Below are 23,597 nucleotides of genomic sequence, written 5' to 3'. Positions count from 1 at the left end.
TGATACAAACATCTATGTCACCAAAGGAAACCAGGTTCTGGATGCAGTTTTGATGTACAACATCTTATAATAGGAAATTGTTGACTAAGCACATTACACTTCCTATGACAGTGAATTTCAAGTACACGTGCTTGCCTTTGTACTTCTTAGAGTAGTTTTACCATATGGTGCTTTTTACTTCTACTTGAGTAATATCCCAATGAAGTATCGGTACTCTTGAGTAAAAAAATGTTAACTCGTTCCACTGTGAGTAAATCTTTAAGTGGCAAAAGCTTCATGTTGACATAAAAAATTATGTTGTTTGTGTTTTATGTACTTTATTATTCAGAGAAAAAAACAGAAGCCTTTAAAAATAAAGTAAATCTCCTGCACATGCACTGTCTCACTCGCCAAGACAAGAGTGGGGCATTTACTTACTTTCATGTTTTGTTTTTCATAATTTATGTCACTACTGAGTTGTGAATCAGATGTTTCCGCTCAAACAGCACTGATTGTAAGTAACATGGTACAACGTGTAATTTGAAACTGTTGCCACTGTACTCATGCAAGTTATGAATGAGTTGTAATTCTTTGTATTAATTCTGCAGATGAACAGCAGAGGGTGTGGTAACAGCACCGACTGGTGTAGGAAATCCTGGAGTGAGCCAGAGTTCAGGGAGATATTTTGGAAAACTGGGTCGTCCTGCAGGAAACTCCTCTGTGTGTGCGGACGCTCTACTTACCTGGGTCAGCTCGCAGTCCTCCGCTGCGGAGCAAAGCACATCATTAAAGCAGCATGTGAGGTACAGTGTTATAGTCATGTTTTAAAGAAAGCATCACTTATGGCACAATGGGGTCCCTGCTCTGACGATTCACTGAGTGTCAAGTAAAGTCATCCCAAAAAGTCTTAAAAACCAAACTAGTGAGCCCAATGATCTGAGAACTATGCAATTGATAGTTGGAGAAGACAAAAGTTAATTGTGTGTTAATTGTGAAACATGGCAACAACAGTGGCTGGTTTAAATAAAGCCTCTGCCTCTTCTGCTCTGACTCAGATTTGGTCCTTTATGGTTTAATGTAAGTGTTATGGGGTTTATGACACATAGTTAATCACACCGCCTCTTCCCCTTTAATATCAATGCTGCGTAGGGACTAATCCCATTTATGTAAATATACAGTGAAGGCCTGCACTTTATGAACTCATGATGTCACTCAGAGTTGTGCTCTTACTAAACACAATTAAATATGCACTTTGAATTCTTCATGATATGGGGAATTTAACGTATGTTTGTTTATTATGAAGACATGAAGACTGAAAAAACAAACAAACTCAAGGGCATTTACCCCTCAACCATTTGAATACTTTGTCTTTTACTAAGGGTGAGACAGCCACATGTCTTGACCCTGGTTTATAAAATGATTTTTTTTGGCTCCACTGGAGGGAGTTTCCATCGCTGCTGTTGCCAAGTGGTTGCTCAAGATGGGAATTGTTGGTCCATTGGCCAAGTGCATGAATAGGCAATACAAAGGTACATGTGGCATTGAACGGAAGTTGGTGGAACCTGACTTTTCTCAATATCTGGAGTCTAACGTTACAAAATAAAGGCTTATTATTGATGTTTCTGCTTATTTACTGTGTATTTACACTTCATCAAAATGGGCTGACTACACAGTAACATTATATTCTATCTGATTGTTCTTTGTTTTCAGCTTTAAATATTGATTTGAGATTGTATGGATGCTTTTTTATCAGACATTATGCAGGATGGCTTTATGCGATTGGGAAATTTGATATAAATTGTGAAAGATAATTATTTCCATTTTAATATAGACAGGGAACTCATTGCCAACCAAACCTTTTACAAATTGAGCTGTCATTTCTAGTAAACAATCGATTTCATGTGTTTCAGTAAATCCCACCCTTTGCTTTGCAGGGAAATGCTGTTTTTGCAGACTCCGGGGGCATGACTGATCCGTGACTCGGCCGACCCTCGGGACTCATCTACTGTAAGTGCGTTACAGTCATCGGTTTGTCCTCATAGCTGCGATATTTCCCCCCCTAGAGTCACTGTCTGTCTGTGCGGCTGCGCGAGTGAGTTAATCATCAAACCAGCAGAGCCAATGATGAGGTACTCGCGCTATACAGTAAATTATGTCTAGCAATAGACTGTAGCGTGCCTCTATGCACAGAGGGGATCATAGATTAGTTTTCATACTGGGCATTGACGGCTTCTTCACTCTGCTTTAGGTTCAGATATAGGGCAAGGCACAGCAATTATCCGTAATGGCACTGTATAATGCTATGAATATGTGCAATCATGTGCTCCTATAAGGCAGTCGAGAGAGAGAGAGAGGGAGATGGATTAGATGTGAGTGAGGAGTGAGGGAAAAGTAATGCGATACAGAGCCTTTTGTGGACCCTTCAAAGCTGAGGTGACATTTAGTCTTGCATATTTGTAAAGCGTGTATGCAATTTTGGGTGTGAAAACTAAACAAAAAGTATTGTGTAATGAATGTTAAAATTGCATGAGGTCAGTTTTCTGAGGTTGAACATCCATGCGATCAGTTATCTAATGCACGTACCCACTTTACCTGTGAGTCATTTCAGACTGTGACAGATGACGTAAGAACCAGCAGGCGTGTTTAAATATGACAATAAAAAGGAAAAATCCAATCCAGAGCTGACCGTGTGACAACCTGTCTATTTGGGGGCGAGGGATTGTTATGTCTAAATTCACTGCTTTTCTGTTACGTGCAGCTCTGTGGACAAACACAGACACACTGCTGTTTACTTCTCCCCACCCACTGTTGAGTCATGCTCCGAGTGAGTGACCGGCGGACTTAACAAATCACTGTTAAATGTAAACTCTCAGAAGAAGCAGATAGTGATTAAAATCAAAAAGGTGATGCCTGTAAGCTAGCACGGGCTAACATGGACAAGACGATACATTCACGTGGTTGAAAAGTGAAAGGAAACTATTTGACTGCTTATGTTATTTATTCATTTATTTGAAATACTCAGGTCTTAATGGTAAGGGATGTGATGCAGTTTAGAGAGTGAAAGGTATCGGGCAAATGTCATTCAAGCTTACTGAGTCATACAGTACTTCCCCCTTTAACTATTTTGAGCACTTCTAAATATAGATCCAATTGTCTTGGTTTGCAAATTAACTACATGTCGTGACAAGCCTCCATCTATCATCTCTTAGCACTTACTCATGTTTTGTTGTGGTCACTAGAAGAAAAAATGCGTTGGAGGTATCGACAGCGTCTCAGTTGGGCTCTGACCACCGGAAAAGCTCTGGACAGGTAACCAAGCCACAATAAGCATTTTAACTTAAAATAAAACAGGCCGTTTGTAAGGTGGGATCTACAAATAACACTGAAACATTAGAGTTTGTAAAATATTACGTTGTAACTTCACTATCGGAGATGAATGGGATGCAATGAACACTGTAAAGAATGAGGGGGATCATGAATTAGTCCATTCTTATATCTCCCTTTGAGAAATGAGTGAGCAGGTACTAGAGCACTATGTAAATTACACAATGAACTTTGCAAATTGCCCTGGCTATATTTATCCTCGTTTGCAATGTAGGGCAGATTCCAGGTGTGGTCACCTGGCAAACACGCAGAAACATGGGAGGGAGTGATCACAGCCTCAGGGATATTTACGTACATGTCCTGGAAATGTAATGGACAAACAGACTAGACCTGCTATAAGAAAGAGTATTTGAACACAACTGGGGTACAGGTTATGTAAGAGCCACCTCAGCTGGACGTGTACTCCCTATTACAGTTACTTAAAGGTTCACAAATCAACAGTAAAATCGTCTTTCCAATGCCACTTCCATCATCTGTCTCTTTTAGTGACTTGTGCAGTAGTGCTTTAATTCACCGTACGTTTTATGACACTGGGCTGGCACAAAAAATACTCTGACTGTGATCCTTATTGATTGATTTATATGCATTGTTGTAATCTTGTAGTGATTGTTTTGGCTTATAATTTAAGATAGATGCCCCCCCCTCACACAATTAACTCTCTGCGTTTTTTCCTGGCTTCGGACTGACACAAAGAGTACACTCGCTCTAAGCTATACCCTAACAACATGTAGGCTATAGACTTCAATTCAAAATAGAATGAGACACATAAGACATATAATAGTACAACGCTCGTTTAAACTTACCTGTTGCAAATAGTCACTTACCCGCTGTTGCTTTCATATTCTCTCATTTCACCCTCGCTCGTCCAGCTGAATGCCGCTGTTGTACCTTACAGTAGTGTCCTGTACTTCTTTGTATTGATGTCCCCAAGGTTGTCTTCCTGGTATGTGTGTGAGCGCTGGAGGAGTTATGAGAGGTAGATGCCACAGCCCACTTCGCCTCTAGCTTCACTCTCCCCCTCTCGCCTTCTCTCCCTCCGTTTTCTTTTTTTTTTTCTTTTTTTTTGCAGTCACTATGAGCTGTTCGGTGCCACAGTCATTATTGTGACTCAACATGCTGCCCCCACATGCACAGAGAGGAGAGAGGAGTCTGCCGAGGATCTTTAGCCCACTGCACAGTGCATTGTGAAGCCGATCAAACGCAAATGGTAATTTTTAAAGTGGCAGCAACTACGTAGGTAGAAACACACCCAGCATGACAAAGCATCTTTTATATCCTCTTGATTTTTTACTTCACTGTTTTTACATAACCAGCTCTGCAATCACTGAGAGGAGGCGGAACAATTTAGTGTCTCCCCTTTCAATGTGAGAAGAATTAGTCAGAACATAACTGAATGCATTTTAGAAAAAGCACACATTTTATTCACATTGGTAATAATAAGATAGATTTTACTACCACACTTTATGATACCTTTCAAGTAGTATATCGTAAACTTGTATATAGTAAAATAATATAGCATGTATTTAGGTCTATGTACAATACTATACCGTCCCTGTAGGGAAAGTTTCTCTCTGCATTTGACCCACCTTTCAATGCTGCTGCGCAATCTGTAGGAGCAGTGGGCAACTGCAGTGCAGCATATCCAAACTTAAGCTAGAGTCATGATGGTCAGCATCAAATATAGTTAGACTATTAATCTATTGTGCATGTTTTGGGGTCATGAAGGAAACCAGAGCACCCGTAGGACCCCACCAAGTATCCAGCTACAAGTGTAGAGGGCTGGTTCAGAAAGGGCTATGAATCAAGAGACAGACTGTTTTTAGCATTGGACCTTGTTCAGCAGCATTTTGTAATAACACCACATCATGTAATAACCATAATGTGCAATAAACTTGATGAAAGCATTTGTAATAAACTTGGTAGCTCTGCAGTTTGCCGTATACTGATAAAAAAGATATGGATTTGTCTTTTATAAAACATTTACAGTTTTACTAACCATGGTTAATCATTTATAAGCACCTAAATAGTTGCCATAGTAACAACGCACACCATCCCTGTGTCTGGTTAAGGTTAGGCACAAGTCCGGAAAAAGGGCTTCATTATGGTCTGTGCAAGTCATCCAATAACTGAGAGGTTGGTGGTTCAAATCCCGGCTCCTGCAGGTACAGGAGTTTTTAGGTTGTTTTTTAATGTGTGTGTATTCTGTTTACACACCCTAATATTAGCTATATTCTCCCAACGTTTTAAGGTACTGTACTTAAAGATAGTACTGTACTTAATAGTTCAGGCATAAAGAAGGAAAGTTGTTGTTTTTTTCCCCCCATTGTCTTTTCTTGAGTTGGTTATGTTTCACAAAAGCGGTGAATGAAGTGCTCTCATTACAAATCACATTATTACCAGAACAAAGTGGCTAATCAGAACTTCCTCTTTTACAGACGCATGACCTGGGAAAGTCCCGCGCTCTGGGTGAAAGGATGAAACAGGAGCTTTGTGGTGATGGCAGGTGAGTTTCATTGAGGAAGAATCTGAGCCGGCATTCCTCAACGCTGACTGGAAACAGCGAGATGGTGTCAAAAGTCAACAACATGCAGAAAGCGGATGGGCACGTGTGAATTTCCCATAATCCATTGCTGTGCGGTGAGTCAGCTGACCACAGAATGAATCAGGAGGAGGAGCGGTGAGTAACAGCGAGTAACCCTTTACCCAGATAATTCAAACCCCCCCCCCCCCCCCCCCCCCATCTTTAACAACAACAACAAGACACTGAACAGAGGCCAGGAAGCTCAACTGTATTGTAAACTACAATGGAAAAATGAAATAACTTGCCATAAACCAATCATGAGGGGTTTACAAAGTCTAGCCCATATACAAAAAAAATATATACCATACTATAATAACTCTAACCACTGAAATGAATACACAATGTTATGTTTGAGCCGTGCACCTTGAAACAACTGCTGCTGCTGCTGCTGCTCTTGACTCAGCCACAGAGTTGCACGGCATTTATCTGAGCAGTCCAACCAAGAGCCAGAGTGACCAACATCCTGACCATCTTAAAATCTCTAATCCCAAACAGATGTCAGGAACAACTTTATGGATGAGGGGGAAAAAAAGGCTCTTCCTGGTAAACTCCTTTTCTTGCAGTTTAAACATATTTTTGAGTTTATTTGAAAGCAGAGACCTCCATTTTAAATATATTGTTTTCTTTGCGTTACTGTCCTCTTTCGCTAATACCTGATATTTGAACAATTAAGTCTTGTTCAGTTATTTATCATTGGTATATGCACTAAATCGTGAAAGTTCTGAGCTACTCTTCAGCTTCCTTGTATGATCGTCCACATGTTTTAAGGTTGTCTGGGGGAAAAAACACTTACTTCACGGATATGAATCGAATAGAAGATTGTATTTGCTGTTGTAACATATCTTCTGATTGGCTGAGGACATAACTGTTTTCTTAACATGCAGCAAAACAAATATCTCAATTACATATATATAGATTTCACTTTTGATTCATTCATTTCCAATTAATTATATTTTACCAGCTGTTTGTAAGAAATGAACAAAGCTCACACCCCCTGTAATATTACTTGTTATTTATATTTGACAGCAGATATTGAAGTAAAATGCTGTGATCTACAGACAGATCTCATGAGGCGTGGCAGTATCTCTGGGGTGCGACGAAGCAGATAAACATAGATGTGCCTTCACACAAACACATGCACCAGCTTCAGTATGTAACAGACTGAAGAGCTGCGTCCTTGGTTACTATCACTACAGCAGCGGCGAATGAAAAGACTGCGTTATATAACCGCACATTTACTGCATGAAAGGAGAGTGCCGCACAGGTACTAATGGTACACACACTGAACCGGTGAAATGTGTGAAGGGTGTGCGGCGAGGCCAAACACCATACAATTAAACCCAAAGTTTCAGTAAAGTGCTATTATGCAGGAGAACAGAGTGTGCATTTAAAGTGGCCTGGAACAGCATAGTACGTGTTGAAACCTAAAGCTTTGTCGTCACATACATTTTAATCAGAAGAGTGTGTGCATTTAACTATTGACAAACAGAGCACTTCTAATGAACCGATGAGATGCGTAGATGGGTAGAGTGTCCTAAATGGAAAATATTAAAATATTTTTACTCTTAAAGGACCACCGTTGTCCATACTGAGATATGTTCTTACCTGAACTTAGACGAGTTGATGCGTACCTGTCTGGTCTTTACGCGTGCGCTCAGTCACGTTAGCATTTAGCCTCTCCCAGCATATTCCTATGGACCCAAATGGGGGTGAAGTTAGAAGCGACCAAGCTCGTCCATGTTTTCCCTATTTCCCTATACACATCGACTTTCTAAGCGGATAAGAGGGGTACTATATTGTGAGGCGTAATAACACCTTAGGAGCACTTCGGCGGCGGCGCAGCAATATCTTCACTCCTAAAGAATTCTGAGGATATTACTGCACAGACGTCGAAGTGCTCCTAAGATGTTATGACGCCATACAATATAGTACCCCTTTTTAATCCGCTTAGAAACGTGGAAGAGCTTGGTCGCTTCTAACATCACCCCCGTTTGGGTCCGTAGCAATATGCGGGGAGAGGCTAAACGCTAACAACATCTATGGTCTTACTGAGTGCACGCACAAAGACCAGACAGGTACACATCAACTCCTCTAAGCTCAGGTAGAAACATATCTGTATGCAAAAATGGTGGCCTGTTCCTTTAAGCTTTGAGTCCCCTTTGGAGGTGGAAAAGCACTATATAAATTGTACCGTTCACAGTGTTTAACTAACTACACAAGAAAAAACTTACTTAATACTGAGGGGGTGATTTATCAAGAGAGGTGCTAAAGAGTGAGTGCAAGCTGAAACATAAAGTATGCTATTTTGTGGGCATGCTGTGCCTGATTTAACATTGAAACAATATATATGATAGCAATAAGGCCACAAATCTAATATGTAAATAAGAAAATGCTTTGTGAGTAAAAAAAGGCATAGACGACAGCACTGCTGAGTAACTATGAGATTCAAAGTCTAGTTTATATTATAGTAATGATCTAATCCATCAGACATTTGATGTTTTCAAAGAATATTGGCTACCAGGAGTCATTATAAAAGTGTTTGTCATGAGCTTACAAATTGTGAAGAATAACTTTAAACAGTGAAAAATGTATCAAATAAAAGTAAAAAAAAAAAAAAAAGGCTACAATATAATTCCATCAAAAACTCAAGCAGTACTCAAGAAGCAAATGTACTTAGTATATGTAACTGCTCATTGTTGTCTACTGAACATCAACTTATCCGACATGAATATGCCTGTAATTATTAGAGAGGCCAGAGACGCAGTGGAATATATCCAGCCCTTTGTTAGACCTGCCTTTTCAAATGTTCCGTGTACTGATTATGCACAAGCACAAATGCAAATGACCTCTCAACTTTGGAAAAATGCAAAAGGGTTTCCATGACCTACCAAAAACAAATATTGGAAGGCATGTTTGGCCCCTTGGCTTAAAAGCAGATTTGAATAATGACGCATGTGGGGCACTCCTGTATGGGATGTCCCAGGTGAACTGACACCACCCACAATGAACCAGCATAATGTAGGTATAACCACAATTACACTCAAGTACAAGCACTAATAACAGTAGCTGAGTAATAATAATAGCAGTAGCCTAGTATAGTGTACATAGAGGATATCTGAAGCTCATTACATTTTTCTTTCAAATCTAGAAGCAGCAGGTTTTACAAAAGGTTTTTTTCCAGGAGGCATAATGTGGGAACAGACTGAAGGACACCTTTAGCAGCGCAGTGATGTCCTCAGGCGCCTGTACAGACTTCATTGATGTTACATAACATACCACACTTTTATAAATAAATACAGTATAAAGCCAAAATAAAAAGCTGCGACCTCACCACTATATATCTATAAGTGTATAACAGTCTGCAAGTGTACTGGCTACTATGCACCAGTCTTCTTTGTACATGCTGTAATTTACAGAGACAATAATAAAGTATTTGGAAAATAAAGGCCACAGAGAACAGAAAAACTATCTTGGCCTTATCGAGTATTCTTATTCTGTTCTGCCAAAAAACTGTTACAATGTTGAAAAGCTGCTTTCAACGAGTTATTTCCGACCTCTAGAGGAACATTGGTCGGCTCTTGCAGTATATGCCCATCTCAGTTCAGTAGCGCAGTGCATTTTTATTAATTGGATGGATGCATTCCTTTGGAGTTTGTCAATACTTTCAGTGACTAAAGCTGCTGGTCATGGTTTGATAAATGGCACAGAGGAACATGAGCAGCTCTTGGTAATGAGTCAGTGCCTTTGATATCCGACCTCCTCATCACTCTGCACTTGGGGCTGCTTTTAACCTTTTTCATTCATATAACTGTGTGTATCAGTTAGAAGACATTGAAGTAATAAAAATAAATACAATTTAAACATATGCAAAGAAACTTTCACTTATTTTTGTATTTAGCCTGATACACAAAGAAAGACATTATTGTCGGATATCAGGGTTAGTAATAACTTAAATGTGTTATTTTTGCCTGTGTTGTCTTCTATTGCTTACACTGTAATTTGTGTTTTATGGACACTTTGATAATGAGATGCATATTGTAATGGCATTATATATTTTAGACCTTTTTATTAGTTCAACATGACGGCAGCATTAACTACTCGGCCATCATGTTCCACATCCATATTTTATTTACATTATGCTTTTGTTCCACAAATATTACCTAAATATGTGTGTTATAAGTGTTTATGGCATGTTGGGCCCAATTGTCATGTAGCCTATAGTATTAATTTAAACCAAACACGTGTTAAATCTGCATAAACTTCGTAATACCACCAGAGGGCAGCAGTTCAATCGAGATTGTAAATTGTTACAATGTCACACGCACGACATTGTAGAAACAAAAATTCAGTGTCAAACCCTTTTTGGGTAGTTCTGTAAAGCGTATAAAATAACTTTGTCATGATGTGGTCTCAAGAGTTATTTATTGAGGTATTTTATCCATGCACCATTCTCTTTGAAAGACAGTTTGATCCACACACAATAAATATGGAAAATCTGGAGAAAAAAGTTCACTAATAACGTTTTGAAAACTCTAAGGCACACATTAAAGCAATTGCTCACACAAATAAGTATAAATCAAAGTAAATCGACTTGTGTTGCTAAAAAGGGAAAATGAAATACTGTTGTAGGTTGCTATGGATTTGGCACAGTTGGTTGCAGGAGGTGCTTGTGTAGGTAAACCGGATAATTTTCACAGTAGAAGTGTCTTCTAGTAGTGTCCTGTGTCTCAGCTGAGGTGAGTATATACACCAACCAACTTACAGTAAGCTAACTTGTAATATTATACTTTACAGGAAAAGTTGCAGTCCATGTTGTAGCCTTGGCTTAGGCTCTGGTGCTCATATTGTCCTGCAAAGAAGAAAAAATCTAATTGGAGACAGAAAATATTGCCAAAGTAATTCATTTCTCACAGCTTAAAGTCATTTTCTACTATTTCCTTTGTAATTGTTCTTGCAAAATGCTCTTATTTGGTAGCATAAACTATGTATTTTATTGCGTAATAGAACCTGGAACAGTCATTTTGAAAGTCCATTAATCGTCACTGAATACGTTCTGAGCAGCTCAAAGCACCAGAGATTTTCTAGCAAATAGTTTTGATTTAGATTGGACTCAGACTTACATTATGCTGTCCGGAAAAAAACACTTTTGTACAATCTACTGTTCCTAGATTTGAAAGAAAAAGGTAAAATGACATCCTTTCTACAAAGATCACTCACCACCTTAGCTTTGTTCACACACTGCATGTAGGCAGAGGCAATTCCGGAGCAGGACAGAGTCTTCCCTGGGTTTTCCTGATAGCACTTAAAGATCTGACTCTGTAGATCGCCACAGACCGGCTGGATATCAAAACGCCTGAAAAATATAACACAATTTTCAAAACAATTGTTGTTTATTCTAATTACTTTTGTTCAGTTTTCTAATGTTGTGTAACTCACGCAAAACGATTGTGTGTCTCCTCTTTGCCCTTCTGAAAACTGTCAGCTGTCACTTTGTAAAACTGTGAACACTGGATACAAAATATTCATTAATATTTCTATAGCCATGAGAATTTGGAATCCATCAGCTGTGCACACTTTAAAAAGAAAAAGTATTGGGAGTATGCATACCTTTGATTCTAGTTTTGCAATATGTTCCTTGTAGAGAGCATCTCGTTTCTTCATCTCTTCCTCTCTCAACTCTAGTTTATGAGCCTGGAGAAATCCAAGAAATTCGCAATGGCATCAGAAAACATTGTGGTATTCAACCCAACAACATTGCAGTAATTGGAGAGTAGATGAAGGAGAAAGAACCCCATGTAACGTTTATACCCCTCTTACCTTTAGCTCCATCCACTATAAGAGGCACAAGAGCAAGAGAGAAAGAAGTAAGATCAGAGAGAGAAGACTACTGTCATGTATTGGAGTAAATCCAAGTACAAGTGCATGCAGTCTTGTAGGTCAGATGCTCACATAAAGTTGCACCATCAGTTTCTCGTCCTCCGTCTTCATGCGCTCCTTTGCGATGGTCTGGGTCAGGTTTTCGATGTAGGCTGCTTTCTCAGCCTCCAGAGTCTGCTTCACCTGCTGCTCCACCTGAGCCTGAGCTGCTGCCTCCGCTTCAGCTATGGCAAGAGCACGGAGCTCCTCCAAACTTTGAGTAAACAGTGGTAGTTTAGAAACAATTAAATGCATTTTGCGGTAAATGAAGCAAGCATTGCTATTGTAGTTTTCTTGATATCTTCAAAATTTGTGTCCAATGTTTTGGGGCTTTACTGAGAACTTACTGTTTCTGCAGCGCCTGTCGCCTCTTACTGATCTCTTCCTCCAAAGTCAGCTCTAACTCTGCTTTAATCTTCTGCCTCAACCTCTCCTCCACCACTTCAGGAGGGACTGGTTCAGCTGTATAGAAACACAGTAAAAACTATTATTATGCACATGAAAAAGTATGGCTTATACTGCATACATATATACACAGTAACGACCTCAGAACCAAATCTAAAAATACTGGAAATGTGTCCTGAACTGAAAAGAAAACTATAAATTGATGTGAAATAAGTTGTACTGATGTTATTTGTCAATTTAATTTTTAAGATATCTAACAAATTGTGTTATATCCATCCATCCATCCATTTTCTTCCACTTGTCTGTTGCCGGGTCGTGGGGGCAGCTGTTGGAGCTGCCCAAATCACATTGCACCAGCCCCTTATGGCTCCTCCTGCAGGTGGTGGGTCCACAGAAGGACGGCCTCACGATTAACTGGGCCTGTTGGTCTCTCATAAGGGGCTTCTGAACCGCTCTTTGTCTGACCCGTCACCTAGGACCTGTTTGCCATGGGAGACCCTACCAGGGGCACAAAGCCCCCGACAACAGAGCTCCCAGCATCATTCGGGTGCTCAAACCCCTCCACCACGTTAAGGTGGCGGTTCCAGGAGGGGATTGTGTTATATACTATCAGATATGTTGTAATTTGCTAACCTGGCTAACGCCATGCTGCTGTGTGCGCTCGAATCATTTCGAACTGCACAACAGCCTGGGGACCATGGCCGAAATTTTCGCATGGATTTGGGAACCAATCACAGAACGAGAAGGGACGGCAAGATAATGACGCGCTCTTCGATGTACGGAAGATTGTAGTTTATTTACGGATTAAAAAAAAAAAGTTTATTTACGGATCCAACATGACTGCAGCAGACACAATGGTATTTTTCGATCAAGCTTTAGACCTTGTTCTAAATAGTTTATCTCAGAAGTTTACAGCGGGTACGTCATACGTCATCTCATACGATGATACGATTGGCTATGGCTACGTGCAGACATGATAGACTTTCTTTTTTTTTCTTCGTATCGCCCAATAAGCGACTATGGACGATCGTAAACCACACCTCTCCTACGAGAAAATGAATGGTGGTCCCCAGACTAAATATCACATGTAATTTTAGTCTGGTGTTAGCCAGGCTAGTAATTTGCTGTTGTAAATGAGTATAGACAGCCAATTTACTCATTTTTGGGGTAGGCCTATGTGTTTCAAAAAACATGATGTCAATATGGAGCAGGTTCTTTGTCATTTGCGTAAGAGAAGTAAGAGAAGAATTTGCAGTGACAGTGTTCAAATAGTGTTCAGTAGATGAGGTCAAACCTGGGGGCTCCACAGCGACGACTTGTGCTTCTTCAACAGCAGGAGTGGGCGGAGCCAGGATCTCAGTGGGCTGTTCCGAAGGGGATTCTGGTGCCTCTTCAGGGGTCTCTGTGGGACCTACTGCTAGCTCCACAGGAGGAGCAGGCTCAAGTGAAACTTCAGGAGGAGATTTGAGAGAAATAACAGGGAGCGCATCTTCTACAGCGGCAGACAGGACAATAGTTTCAGAAGTTGGCTCTGCAGGTGGAGGTAAAGGCACAGCTTCAAGCGTGTCTGGGGCAACAAGTTCAGAGGGTGGAGCTAAAGCAGGTGGCTCGACAGGTGTGGGGTCAGGAAGCGGGGACAAAGCAGGTGTGACCTCAATGGGTGGGGCTACTATAACTGGATCAAGACGTGGAAGTTCTGTGGGTGCAGCTTCTATCGGAGGAGCTAAAATCTCAGGCTCAACGGGTGTGGGGTCAGGAGAATGGGACAAAGCAGGTGAAGCATCAATGAGTGGAGCTATAATGATCGGTTCGACAGGTGGAAGTTCAGAGGAAGGAGCTAAAGCAGGTGCTTCAGTAGGTGATGCTTCAAAAGCTGGGGTTAAAACAATAGGTTCAGGGAATACTGCTGTGAATTCCGGGGGCGGAGCTAATACAGGTGTAGCCTCAATGGGTGGGGTTACTATAACTGGATCAACAGGTGGAAGTTCTGTGGGTGCAGCTGAAAATGCAGGTTCAACAGGCGTGGATTCAGGGGGAGTTAAAATAGGTGTCACATAAGTCGGCGGAGCTAAAATTGCTTCCTGAACAGGTGAAGGCTCAGGGGGAGAAGCTACCGCTGCCGTTTCAACAGGAGCAATGTCATGGGGTGTAAATATAGGTTCGACAGGGGCTAGTTCAATGGGAGGAGCTAATGCTATTGGTTCAGTGGGAGTGAGTTCTGAGGATGGGGCTAAAATGGGTGTGGTTTCAATGGGCAGTGCTGAAACAACTGGTTCAACAGGTGAGAGCTCAATGGGAGGAATCACAGTAATAGGCTCGACTGGTGTGGGATCGATAACTGGCTCAATCGATAAAGTTTCAACCAATGGTGCAAGTTCTACAGGCGGGGATGTTTCGATCAAAGGTACTGCCTCAGGTGGAGTTTCAGCCGCTAGCTTTACGTCGACAGATGGTAACTGCATTGTAGGTTTAATGGTTTCTTCAGGCATAGGTGGGGTTTCTAGGGGTTGAGTAGGGGCCAGCTCAATAACAGGTGGTGGAGATGATACATCTTCTACAATCGCTACAGGAATGGGAGAAATTGGTTCACGAATGCTTGGTGGAGATGCAACTTCATTGACTGGAGGTGGAGAAGACTCGACAATAACAGGTGGAGGTGGAGTGAGTACAGCAGTAGGTGGAGGTAGCTCTGCGGGTGTTTCTATTGACACGAGTGGGGCAGGGTCAGTTACAGGCGGGGCTTTGGGCTCAGGCTCTGCAGTCGGAGGGGGAAGAGCGTGAAACTTTACAGGTGGAGGTGGAACTAGTTTAACAGGTGGTGTTTGTGGAGCAGCAGTGTCCCGTGAGGGGGTGTCCTGAGACAGGAGAGGGAGGAAATCCTGGAAACAGGGCGGTGTTTGATGTTTTGCAGCAGGTGGTCCACTCTCTGAAGAAGGAGCACTGCTCTTTGAGGACTGGCGCATCCGGTTTATGACTCGGTCAGAAAGCTGAGGAAACAGACAATTGGTCACATGGCATAAAGAGCTCAAAACACACAGATTTTTGCCATTTGCTTAAACTGTGACACTTGTTACTATTTAATTAAGCGTTAATCACATAGAGCCTATATGTGCTGCAATAAACAAAGACTGTCTCCTTTAAAATTACGCAAAGGACAGATCCATGGTAATAATTTTGGTTCCTCTATGTATTTTGCTAAGCTGTCTGTTTTAAATCATTGCAACATCACTCTATACATAAATTACCCAGTGAATAACATTAAAACCCAACCTAAAAAAAAGTGCCATTGCCAAAGATGGAGTTCAGAGTTCACCATTTTGTGAAGGGTCATGGGGCACAAAGCAAAGGGCAGGAGAATATGTGGGAATATGGCTCCTACACCAAAACCCAAAACAATACATCATACAAAACTGTTTTCTCCCCACATGTTGAAATCTATTACACTATAATAGGCTAATACATTCAGGCAACGTCAATTCTGAAAGATGATATTTACTCATTGACAACAAACTGAATGTGGCACATATTTTACGCACGTGCACAGAAAGGCATGCTCGACTATTTCTCATATTACTCGAGCGCCATGGTGTCACTGTTGCCCATAAGTTTGCAGGGTGCTGTTTCCACTCACCCGAATGCCCTTCACAAATGTCACCCCTCCTTCATCTTCTCCCGCTGCAAAGTGACTCGGGCCGTTCCCCCCCATCCGGCCGGAGCGTCACTGCGCTTTATGAACAGATTATTGACAATTACTTAATCTACAACTCTCCTCCGGTCATCAACACTGAGTAAATCCAGCGTTTCGGCTGCAAACACCTGCCCCGCCCACCCGCGCCGCAACGACTGTTCCCATTGGCTGAAGCCCAACAACACGATTTCTGATTGGCTAATACGTCAGGAAACGATGAGCCGTGAGAGAACATTGTGTCCCAGATAGGCATACATCAATACAGGAATAAAATTGGTCTTATTTTATTAAACTAAATTGATAACAACCTCTGATACAGGTGTAATATTTGTCTGAAGATAATGACAACAGTATTAAAAATTATTTGAGACTATGTTGTGCAGTTTCATTGGGCCTTTCGGGTGATAACCACGACCATTTAACTGCATTATACAAACAGACAGACAAATACAATCTCAAATACACTGTCATTTTATTTACAATTAACAGGAGTGTAAGATTAAAAGGACAAATACCCTAGTCTTAAACGCTGGAGACAAATTCATGACAATACAAGAGAAAAAAAATACTACAAATAAAAATATGCACCCAGTGTTTCAAGTTTTAACAAATTGCATTTCATGATCGTTAACTGTGCAAACATAACCCAATACTGGCCACAGCAATGGTGAAAATAGAGAAAATGATCAAGGGCCTCTATTGCCAGCATTAATGTACAGTATTATAAACATGTTACACACCCCTTGTAAGACTAAATTGTAGCAATGGCACACATAATGTTTAAGACCTAAAATAAATAAATAAAATGCATAATAGGATCTACTGCATATTTGACACATAACCAGGTACAGCTGAGTGAATTGCAAGAGGTACACATCTGCAGATAATGAAAAACAAAACAGGAACAGGGTGTTTTTCCCAGTGCATGATTTGATGACTCTTGAAACAGCTGAAACTTTTAAAAACTCATCCCAAATGTGTTCTTTTACTGAAGAAATTACAGTTCCTTTCACTTCTCCTTCTTCTCTTTGGCCGGTGGTCCGAGTATGGCCGTGTACAAACTGCTCAGGACCTCTGTGTACAAAAGAGTGCCTAAAAAGACCACAGCGGTGCCGATCCAGTGCCAAACAGTAAAAGGGTTTTTGAAGTACATGATGGAGAAGATGAGGCTCAAGAACTTTCTCAGAGTCACAACTAAAGTGACTGTGAGTGACGCACACTCAGTGGTAAGGATGAAGACACCACGGATGCACACATATCTGAAAGAGCTGGTTAAGGAGGATGATTGAAATATACATTACACATGAACAAAGGGCCAAATGCAAGGCACAAAAACACTTTATAACTAGTTTAAATTTTAAACTGCTCTCTGGTTTTCTGTTGTTGAACATGCAAAGCCTACTTGCATGAGTGTTTTGGATTGGATAAATGAGAATAGGTAGTCTACCCCAGGGCAGCTGTGGCAACAATAGCAGCGCACCACCACCAGAAAGCTGTTACGTGACTTTGAGCATCTGGAAAAGCTCTATATAATAATCAAGATTAATAAAAAAGTATAACTAAAGTCTCATGCATTATAGCATGCAAAGAATATCCAGTGAGAGAAGTTTTACTCTTACAGATAAGATGTGTGATGTAATCTGGTGAAATGTGGTTTCTCGCTAGATGGCGGCATAAATTGTCCAGTTAGATTAGACTAGACTAGTCTACATGCTGCATGGTTACAAAATGTTTTCACAGAGATACTTAAATCACATTGGTATACAAACTGGTATTAAGGATACTGTGTGATGACATTCATAAAAAGATAAAACCACATAGTGGGCATTGTCACGCCCACAACGGGAACCTCCATAGGAGCTAAAAAGACACATGTTGGACTTTTAATATAAAACGTTTAGCATAATATTTTACAAATGATTGAAACATACCGCTCTGGTTAAAGTAAACACAGTGTCTGTAGATGTCGGTGCAAAGCAGCAGGAAGCCAGGAAGAGGCAGGCAGTGCTGAGGAGGAAAAAATAATAGAAAAGAATAACTTTATTTGCTCTTAATTGATCTCACAAAGAAAAATGTACTTGTCATCAGAGCAGCTCCTAATATGCAATGCAAAACTTGCATGCAAATGCCCAATGCGTGAACTTACACTACACTTACATTGTAAAACAGGGCCTCTTTTGAGTGTTTGCCATATTGTTTATACAAAGTCTCCTGAAAAATCCCCATCCTCGCAGACATCAGCAGAGCAAATGTCAACATTGAAATTCCTGAAAAATAGATAATACACAGTATTTTTGTGTGAATGGGTGAGTGAGTGGTTCCTTGATGTAAAGTGCTTTGAGACTAATGTAAGTAGAAAGGCGCTATATAAAATTAGACCATTTACTATCCACACTACTTTTACATTACAGTACATTCATTGACAGGGCAGTTTGCTGTGAGACTGCACCAGATGATTTTGGATTGGTTGGATTGATTACCTATGACCCAGTGGACAAATGCATTAATTCCTTCATCCTCTTCTCCCTCATGGCCCATGTTCTGCTAAAAAACAAATACATATATATTTACATGTCTAAGAACTCATATAATGAAATCAAGAGAAGGGAAATGAAATTAGCACTGGACTTACCATTTCTTTGGCAGACATAATAGTGCATATGAAGATGCCAATGGATACTAATGCTATAGAAAGATATTTACTTGCAGAATACCTGAAGAAGACAAACAATAACATTTTGCTTATCGTCTCATTACAATGAAATATTAATAATTTTATTTACCTTTTCTTCAACATGATTATACCCAGGATCATATTGGCAATTAGTGACCCCTGCAAAGACAGAGAAAGACTCGAAGGTAATAGAGATACATAATACAGTAAGATAATAATAAATAATTGAGTACTAGAGTGAGACATAACGTAGTGAAACTCACAGATCTGAAGATCATGTGTAAAGGCATGGCAATGTTGAAGTTCAGTGCATAGTTGTTCACCACACTGACAGTGAAGAACATTGTCACCATAATGATGTAGTTTCTGGAAAAACACAAGGTTTGTTGGTAGGAATTTGTTCTAAAAGGCAATAAAATATTACATGTTACCTTATAGGGATGGCGGGTTTCTTTCTCCCAAACTTAGTCTCAAATATAAAGCCCTCCATGGCAATGAACAGAAACTGTGCAAAAGTGACAATGTTGCCACATCCTGGAAATTCTCTAAATAAATAATATACATTTTAAAGAAACGAAAACAAACAAAACAAAAACACAGGTCTGTTTTCATAATGTAGCAGCTCAATGGAACAACAGATGTATTACACAACAACAAAGTCGTTTAGTAAAGTGTCAGAACCTGTTAATTATCAATGCATGTGCAAACTTGCCACTTTGAAGCTAAAAGCTGCATTATAGGGCATATTGTTCAGTAATTCTAAAACTGACAGTAAAAACAGTAATAGATACGGACACCCTACAGAAGTTTGACCAAAATAGTCCACAGCGAGTCAAACCTGTGGACATTTAAGAGCCATAGGAGAAAGTGCCATAGGTCTAAGTTTATCACTGACCTTACGAGCAGCTCCAGAAACACCACGTTACTGCAACATCCGATAAAAACTAAAGCGATCGCAAAAGCCGTCCCCATGTTGGGCCCCTGACCCAGTTACTGGATGCAAAAAGAGTCAAGGTAATAAGTGGAGTCTCTCTCTGAGCATAGTTGTACATCAGCTGCAGTTTGTGTTCGTTCATCCAATACACTCTGCTTGAAACACGTCTTGGTGAGAACTGCACTTCCGCGTTGACTGCCAATGGGAGTTGTAGTTTTTTTTATGGAACCGCGCAGAACTACAGATAAGAAGATATTTCACTCCGCCTTCCTTCTCTTTACATGTCTATGGCTCATACTACTGTCCCGTACCTAACATGTATGGCTTCTACCAAAAGCTTCTCCTTTGACCTCACTTATTGTGTAGGTTAAAATTGAAATAATAATAGTAATAATTGCAACGATCTTTATCTATGAGGAGTGAGACATCTTCACATCTTCACGACCTTTAGAGACAAACGTGGCTGCGGAAGACGTAGCGTGGCGTACGTAACTCACGCAAGCCGCTAGCTGTGCCTTCGCAGCTGCTACAGCATCAACAGTTTAGCTTTAACACCGTGGTTTTCTTGGTTTTCCAGGCCTTATTTCATTTAGAGACATTGTTGAAACTGCTGCAAACATGATTTCACTCACGGACTCGCAAAGTAAGTGCATTTCTTGGTTTGTTGTGGTTCTTTGTCTTTAGCTTCTTTTTAAAAAACAAATGTATGGGCTTTAGCTCCAACACAATTGGCTGAAACACTTCAACGTCACCTATTACAACGTCACTATGTTTCTTACCTTTTAATTTTTTATCGGCCTTTAATGTCAATCATGTCAGTGTTGTCAGCACTTTTGACGAACTTGAAATTGTAAATTTAGAGACACCATCCTGCGTGCATAGTCTTTTGCAGGTGTAAAGATCAGAAACAGTCCCATATGCCTGCTTATTTGCTCTATTTTTTCTGCCTTCTTATCAAACACATCCACACATGTAATACTGTTTGGCTCATAGTTGAGAGATGCTTATTTGTTTTATGCTATGCTTGATCCACATCTTTTACCACTATTAACTATCATTTCTCTTTCACAGAAATTGGGATGGGGTTGACGGGTTTTGGGGTTTTCTTCCTCTTCTTTGGGATGATGCTGTTCTTCGATAAAGCTCTTCTGGCAATTGGGAATGTAAGTTGACGAACAACACAATACACCTATCTCTTTACTCATTATGAATCATCATATCAGTTTCCTTTTCTATTCCCAGATCTTGTTTGTGGCCGGCTTGTCTTTTGTCATCGGTCTGGAGCGGACGTTTAGATTTTTCTTCCAGAGACACAAAGCCAAAGCCACCAGTTTCTTCCTGGGTGGAGTGTTCGTGGTGCTGATCGGCTGGCCCATTGTAGGAGTAGTTCTGGAGATTTACGGTTTCTTCCTCCTGTTTAGGTTTGTCAAAACAACCACAAGGCGCTTATGCTGTAAAACGTGCCCGTTTTTTTGTCATGACCTCTCACATGTTTCCTGCAGGGGGTTCTTCCCAGTGGCTGTGGGCTTCATCAGACGAGTTCCTGTTCTTGGGTCACTGCTTAGTTTACCGGGAATACGCACAGTAAGTTGCCTTGTGTACAGCAAAGCTCCACTTCTTACAGGTCTCAGCTTGTAATGACATTACTAAATGTAATTGTCCTCAAATTTGTGAGATGTAGATGTGCATCTAATCGAAATTCTACAATCTTGATTTTAGTTGTAGCATAAGTACATAATACAGTAAAATATGCATCACCATACTGCACGTTAACATGCCTCCGATTTTATTAGATTTCAGTTGCTGGAACCTATTCCAGTATCTGCCCAAACTTGTAGCAGATGAATAAGTATAAAAAACTCATGGTGAGCAAGAGCCAATATCACTTCATGTACGCACTTTGATCTGGGATGATCAAACCTCTAATTGTATCCCTGTATTCATGAGTGTGGCTATAGAATTGGTGGTGAAGAGCAACAATATGTCAGCCTCAGGGCAGTTGTGGCTACAGAAGTAGGTTGTGGTCACCTAGCGCAACTTTGGAGTGAATGAAGGCACCGAACTGAGAATGTAGAAACAGTACGTTATCGAACAAAGGTTTTGACATACTTAACTATCAAAAGTTTGCTGTGATTAATTCATCCATCTCTCACCGTGACAAGTTTTTCAAGTTGCACCTCCCCTTTGAACGTTACCTCATCACTTTACCTTCTCTTTTAGTTTTGGCATAACATTAAACATTAAATATGACTATTGTGCTTGTTTGCAGCTTGTGGACAAGATCGGAGAGAGCAATGCCATGGTATAACAGCAGCTCTGTTTTCGAGGAGGATTTTTCAAACTGGGACCTTATTCTGTTATGATTGCCACTAAAGTAAAACGGCACACCTGATCCTGAGGAAGATCGATTCAGAGACATTCAGAGAGTGTTTTCGTCTTCTTTGTGAAAAGAAGAGAGTTCTACGCTTTGCCACTGGATAACATTAATATACTTTTATTTTGAAAGTCTGGAGACAGGCTTTTATTTTGTGTCATTCCAGTGTGTTGTTATTTAAAGACTGCTGCCATGGACCACACTGGGTGAACTGTTACACTCCCCAATGGACTGACTGTTTCCACCCTGTGTCATTTGTTACTAGAAGAGCTATTTGCTTATCATGAAAAACATAGGAGGTCAAGATGAGCGTTTTACTGTAACTTTTGTAAATACATACTTGAAATAAAGTGTGTGAACTTTTTAGAAATGTGTTTTTCTTTTATACAGTTTGTATCATTGAAATTTAAATATTTTACAAAATAAAAGGCAATGATCATAAAATTGTTATGCAGACCTAGCTTTTGTATTCTGATAGATAAAGCATTATTTATTGACACAGGTTTTGGCCATTAATACAAAGGTTTAAGGTTTGCAGTTCCATCCAGGGCATAACTTTTAAAGGAAAAGGCCACCGTTATTACATACTGAAATATGTTCTTACCTGAGCTTAGACGAGTTGATGCGTACCTGTCTGGTCTTTGTGCGTGGGCTCAGTCACGCAACAAGACCAAAGATGTTGTTAGCATTTGGCCTCCCCAGTATATTCCTATAGCTCCAAACGGGGTGAAGTTAGAAGCGACCAAGCTCTTCCACGAGCACAAAGACCAGACAGGTACGTATCAACTCGTCGAAGCTCAGGTGAGAAAATATGTAAAAGGATGTAATAACGGTGGCCTGTTCCTTTAACGTGTCCTTTGGCAAGACACTTCCCTGGCCTGTCATATGCACTGGTGTATGTGAGTGGACATCATGGACACATTAGCCAATGTCCAACAATCTGGCGATGCATGTTTGCATGTTGTTTATGTGGTCATATGCAGCTACTAATAACTATTAAAGGTGCATTATGAAACTTTTTATGCAGAAAGAAAAGTCGATCTTTGTATTATTTGACCTTGTAGTGATCCAGTGGTTGCATGAGTGGTCAGCATGCTGCCATTACTTTCCATCACAGTGGCTACTACAATGCTCCAGGATCAATTGTTTTGTAGGTTTTCTGGTGAGAGGGTCCGTCAGTGGTGAAAACCTTTCAAACAACTGATCCTGGAACATAGAGACCATTGTGATCAAAAGTGAAGGCATTTTGCTGACCCCTCATACAGCCACGAGGTCACTACAAGGTAAAATATGCACAAATATCAACTTTTTTTTCTTCATAAAAAAGTTGCATAGTGCACCTTTAATGTAAAAAATAAGTAATTCAAATACGATCTATAGAGCTAATGCAATGAGACTTCTGCCCATATGCTAAATAATGCTGTTTCCTTTTGGTGGCTGCTGTCTCTCTTGATGTACCACATTAGACGTGACACTTAACACTCTGCAAATATAGTGAGTGTATGACGCAAAATACCTGTCAGCTCATCGTTAGCGCTTTATAAGAGAAACATTGTTACTGTGCGGTGGCTTATTTACATCCAGGGACCGGGACAACACTGCAGCGGGAGTAACTGTAACAGGTAAGAGGAGGAGACTTGTATGCTTCATATTAACAGCCCA

The 23,597-nt window shown here is 40.4% G+C and overlaps 3 protein-coding genes and 1 long non-coding RNA gene across 6 annotated transcripts; 2 read left to right on the top strand and 2 right to left on the bottom strand.

The window, feature by feature from the left end:
- Positions 1–610: 610 nt before the first annotated feature.
- On the top strand, positions 611–6,035 carry LOC306971065. The gene is made up of 5 exons (XR_013793436.1): positions 611–782; positions 1,914–1,986; positions 3,219–3,288; positions 4,433–4,570; positions 5,799–6,035. It is a non-coding gene; the product is annotated as an uncharacterized lncRNA (long non-coding RNA).
- Positions 6,036–10,470: 4,435 nt separating this feature from the next.
- On the bottom strand, positions 10,471–16,086 carry chchd3b (coiled-coil-helix-coiled-coil-helix domain containing 3b). Of its 2 annotated transcripts, XM_079568165.1 has the most exons (9): positions 15,897–16,086; positions 13,560–15,252; positions 12,208–12,322; positions 11,894–12,074; positions 11,762–11,776; positions 11,552–11,635; positions 11,381–11,451; positions 11,162–11,297; positions 10,471–10,782 (listed from the first exon to the last, which is right to left on the bottom strand). In XM_079568165.1, the coding sequence occupies exons 1-9, from the start codon at positions 15,969–15,971 to the stop codon at positions 10,726–10,728; spliced, it is 2,427 nt and encodes an 808-aa protein (XP_079424291.1). In that variant the 5' UTR covers positions 15,972–16,086; the 3' UTR covers positions 10,471–10,725. The 2 variants fall into 2 exon arrangements, with proteins under 2 accessions (XP_079424291.1, XP_079424292.1); XM_079568166.1 differs by lacking the exon at positions 11,762–11,776.
- A 500-nt stretch (positions 16,087–16,586) lies between these two features.
- slc35b4 (solute carrier family 35 member B4) lies at positions 16,587–19,716 on the bottom strand. 2 transcript variants are annotated; one of them, XM_079568088.1, is made up of 10 exons: positions 19,523–19,716; positions 19,059–19,172; positions 18,891–18,993; positions 18,737–18,786; positions 18,586–18,667; positions 18,434–18,497; positions 18,111–18,220; positions 17,885–17,960; positions 17,738–17,813; positions 16,587–17,212 (listed from the first exon to the last, which is right to left on the bottom strand). In XM_079568088.1, the coding sequence occupies exons 1-10, from the start codon at positions 19,597–19,599 to the stop codon at positions 16,963–16,965; spliced, it is 1,002 nt and encodes a 333-aa protein (XP_079424214.1). In that variant the 5' UTR covers positions 19,600–19,716; the 3' UTR covers positions 16,587–16,962. The 2 variants fall into 2 exon arrangements, with proteins under 2 accessions (XP_079424214.1, XP_079424215.1); XM_079568089.1 differs by having other exon boundaries at positions 18,434–18,494.
- Positions 19,717–20,054: 338 nt separating this feature from the next.
- golt1bb (golgi transport 1Bb) lies at positions 20,055–22,289 on the top strand. Its single transcript, XM_079568028.1, has 5 exons — positions 20,055–20,204; positions 20,633–20,724; positions 20,804–20,982; positions 21,064–21,145; positions 21,831–22,289. Exons 1-5 carry the CDS (start codon positions 20,180–20,182, stop codon positions 21,867–21,869), a joined length of 417 nt encoding a protein of 138 aa, XP_079424154.1. The 5' UTR covers positions 20,055–20,179; the 3' UTR covers positions 21,870–22,289.
- Positions 22,290–23,597: the final 1,308 nt, after the last annotated feature.

The sequence above is a fragment of the Gobius niger genome, assembly GCF_951799975.1.
Source record: "Gobius niger genome assembly, chromosome: 12".
Lineage (NCBI taxonomy): Eukaryota > Metazoa > Chordata > Actinopteri > Gobiiformes > Gobiidae > Gobius > Gobius niger.
This window is presented reverse-complemented; position numbering and strand designations above follow the sequence as displayed.

What these genes read in the sequence shown, in the direction of transcription:
- chchd3b (XM_079568165.1), bottom strand. Translation starts at nt 15,971, where the DNA reads ATGGGGGGGAACGGCCCGAGTCACTTTGCAGCGGGAGAAGATGAAGGA. An exon ending in CGACAGGCGCTGCAGAAACA is followed by an intron (nt 12,075 to 12,207) that starts GTAAGTTCTCAG and finishes GTTTACTCAAAG; the next exon opens with TTTGGAGGAGCTCCGTGCTC. An exon ending in TTGCAAAACTAGAATCAAAG is followed by an intron (nt 11,452 to 11,551) that starts GTATGCATACTC and finishes TTTTGTATCCAG; the next exon opens with TGTTCACAGTTTTACAAAGT.
- slc35b4 (XM_079568088.1), bottom strand. Translation starts at nt 19,599, where the DNA reads ATGGGGACGGCTTTTGCGATCGCTTTAGTTTTTATCGGATGTTGCAGT. An exon ending in AAGAGGCCCTGTTTTACAAT is followed by an intron (nt 17,961 to 18,110) that starts GTAAGTGTAGTG and finishes TTTCCTCCTCAG; the next exon opens with CACTGCCTGCCTCTTCCTGG. An exon ending in TGTTTACTTTAACCAGAGCG is followed by an intron (nt 17,814 to 17,884) that starts GTATGTTTCAAT and finishes GTGTCTTTTTAG; the next exon opens with CTCCTATGGAGGTTCCCGTT.
- golt1bb (XM_079568028.1), top strand. Translation starts at nt 20,180, where the DNA reads ATGATTTCACTCACGGACTCGCAAA. An exon ending in CTCTTCTGGCAATTGGGAAT is followed by an intron (nt 20,725 to 20,803) that starts GTAAGTTGACGA and finishes TTCTATTCCCAG; the next exon opens with ATCTTGTTTGTGGCCGGCTT. An exon ending in GGTTTCTTCCTCCTGTTTAG is followed by an intron (nt 20,983 to 21,063) that starts GTTTGTCAAAAC and finishes TGTTTCCTGCAG; the next exon opens with GGGGTTCTTCCCAGTGGCTG.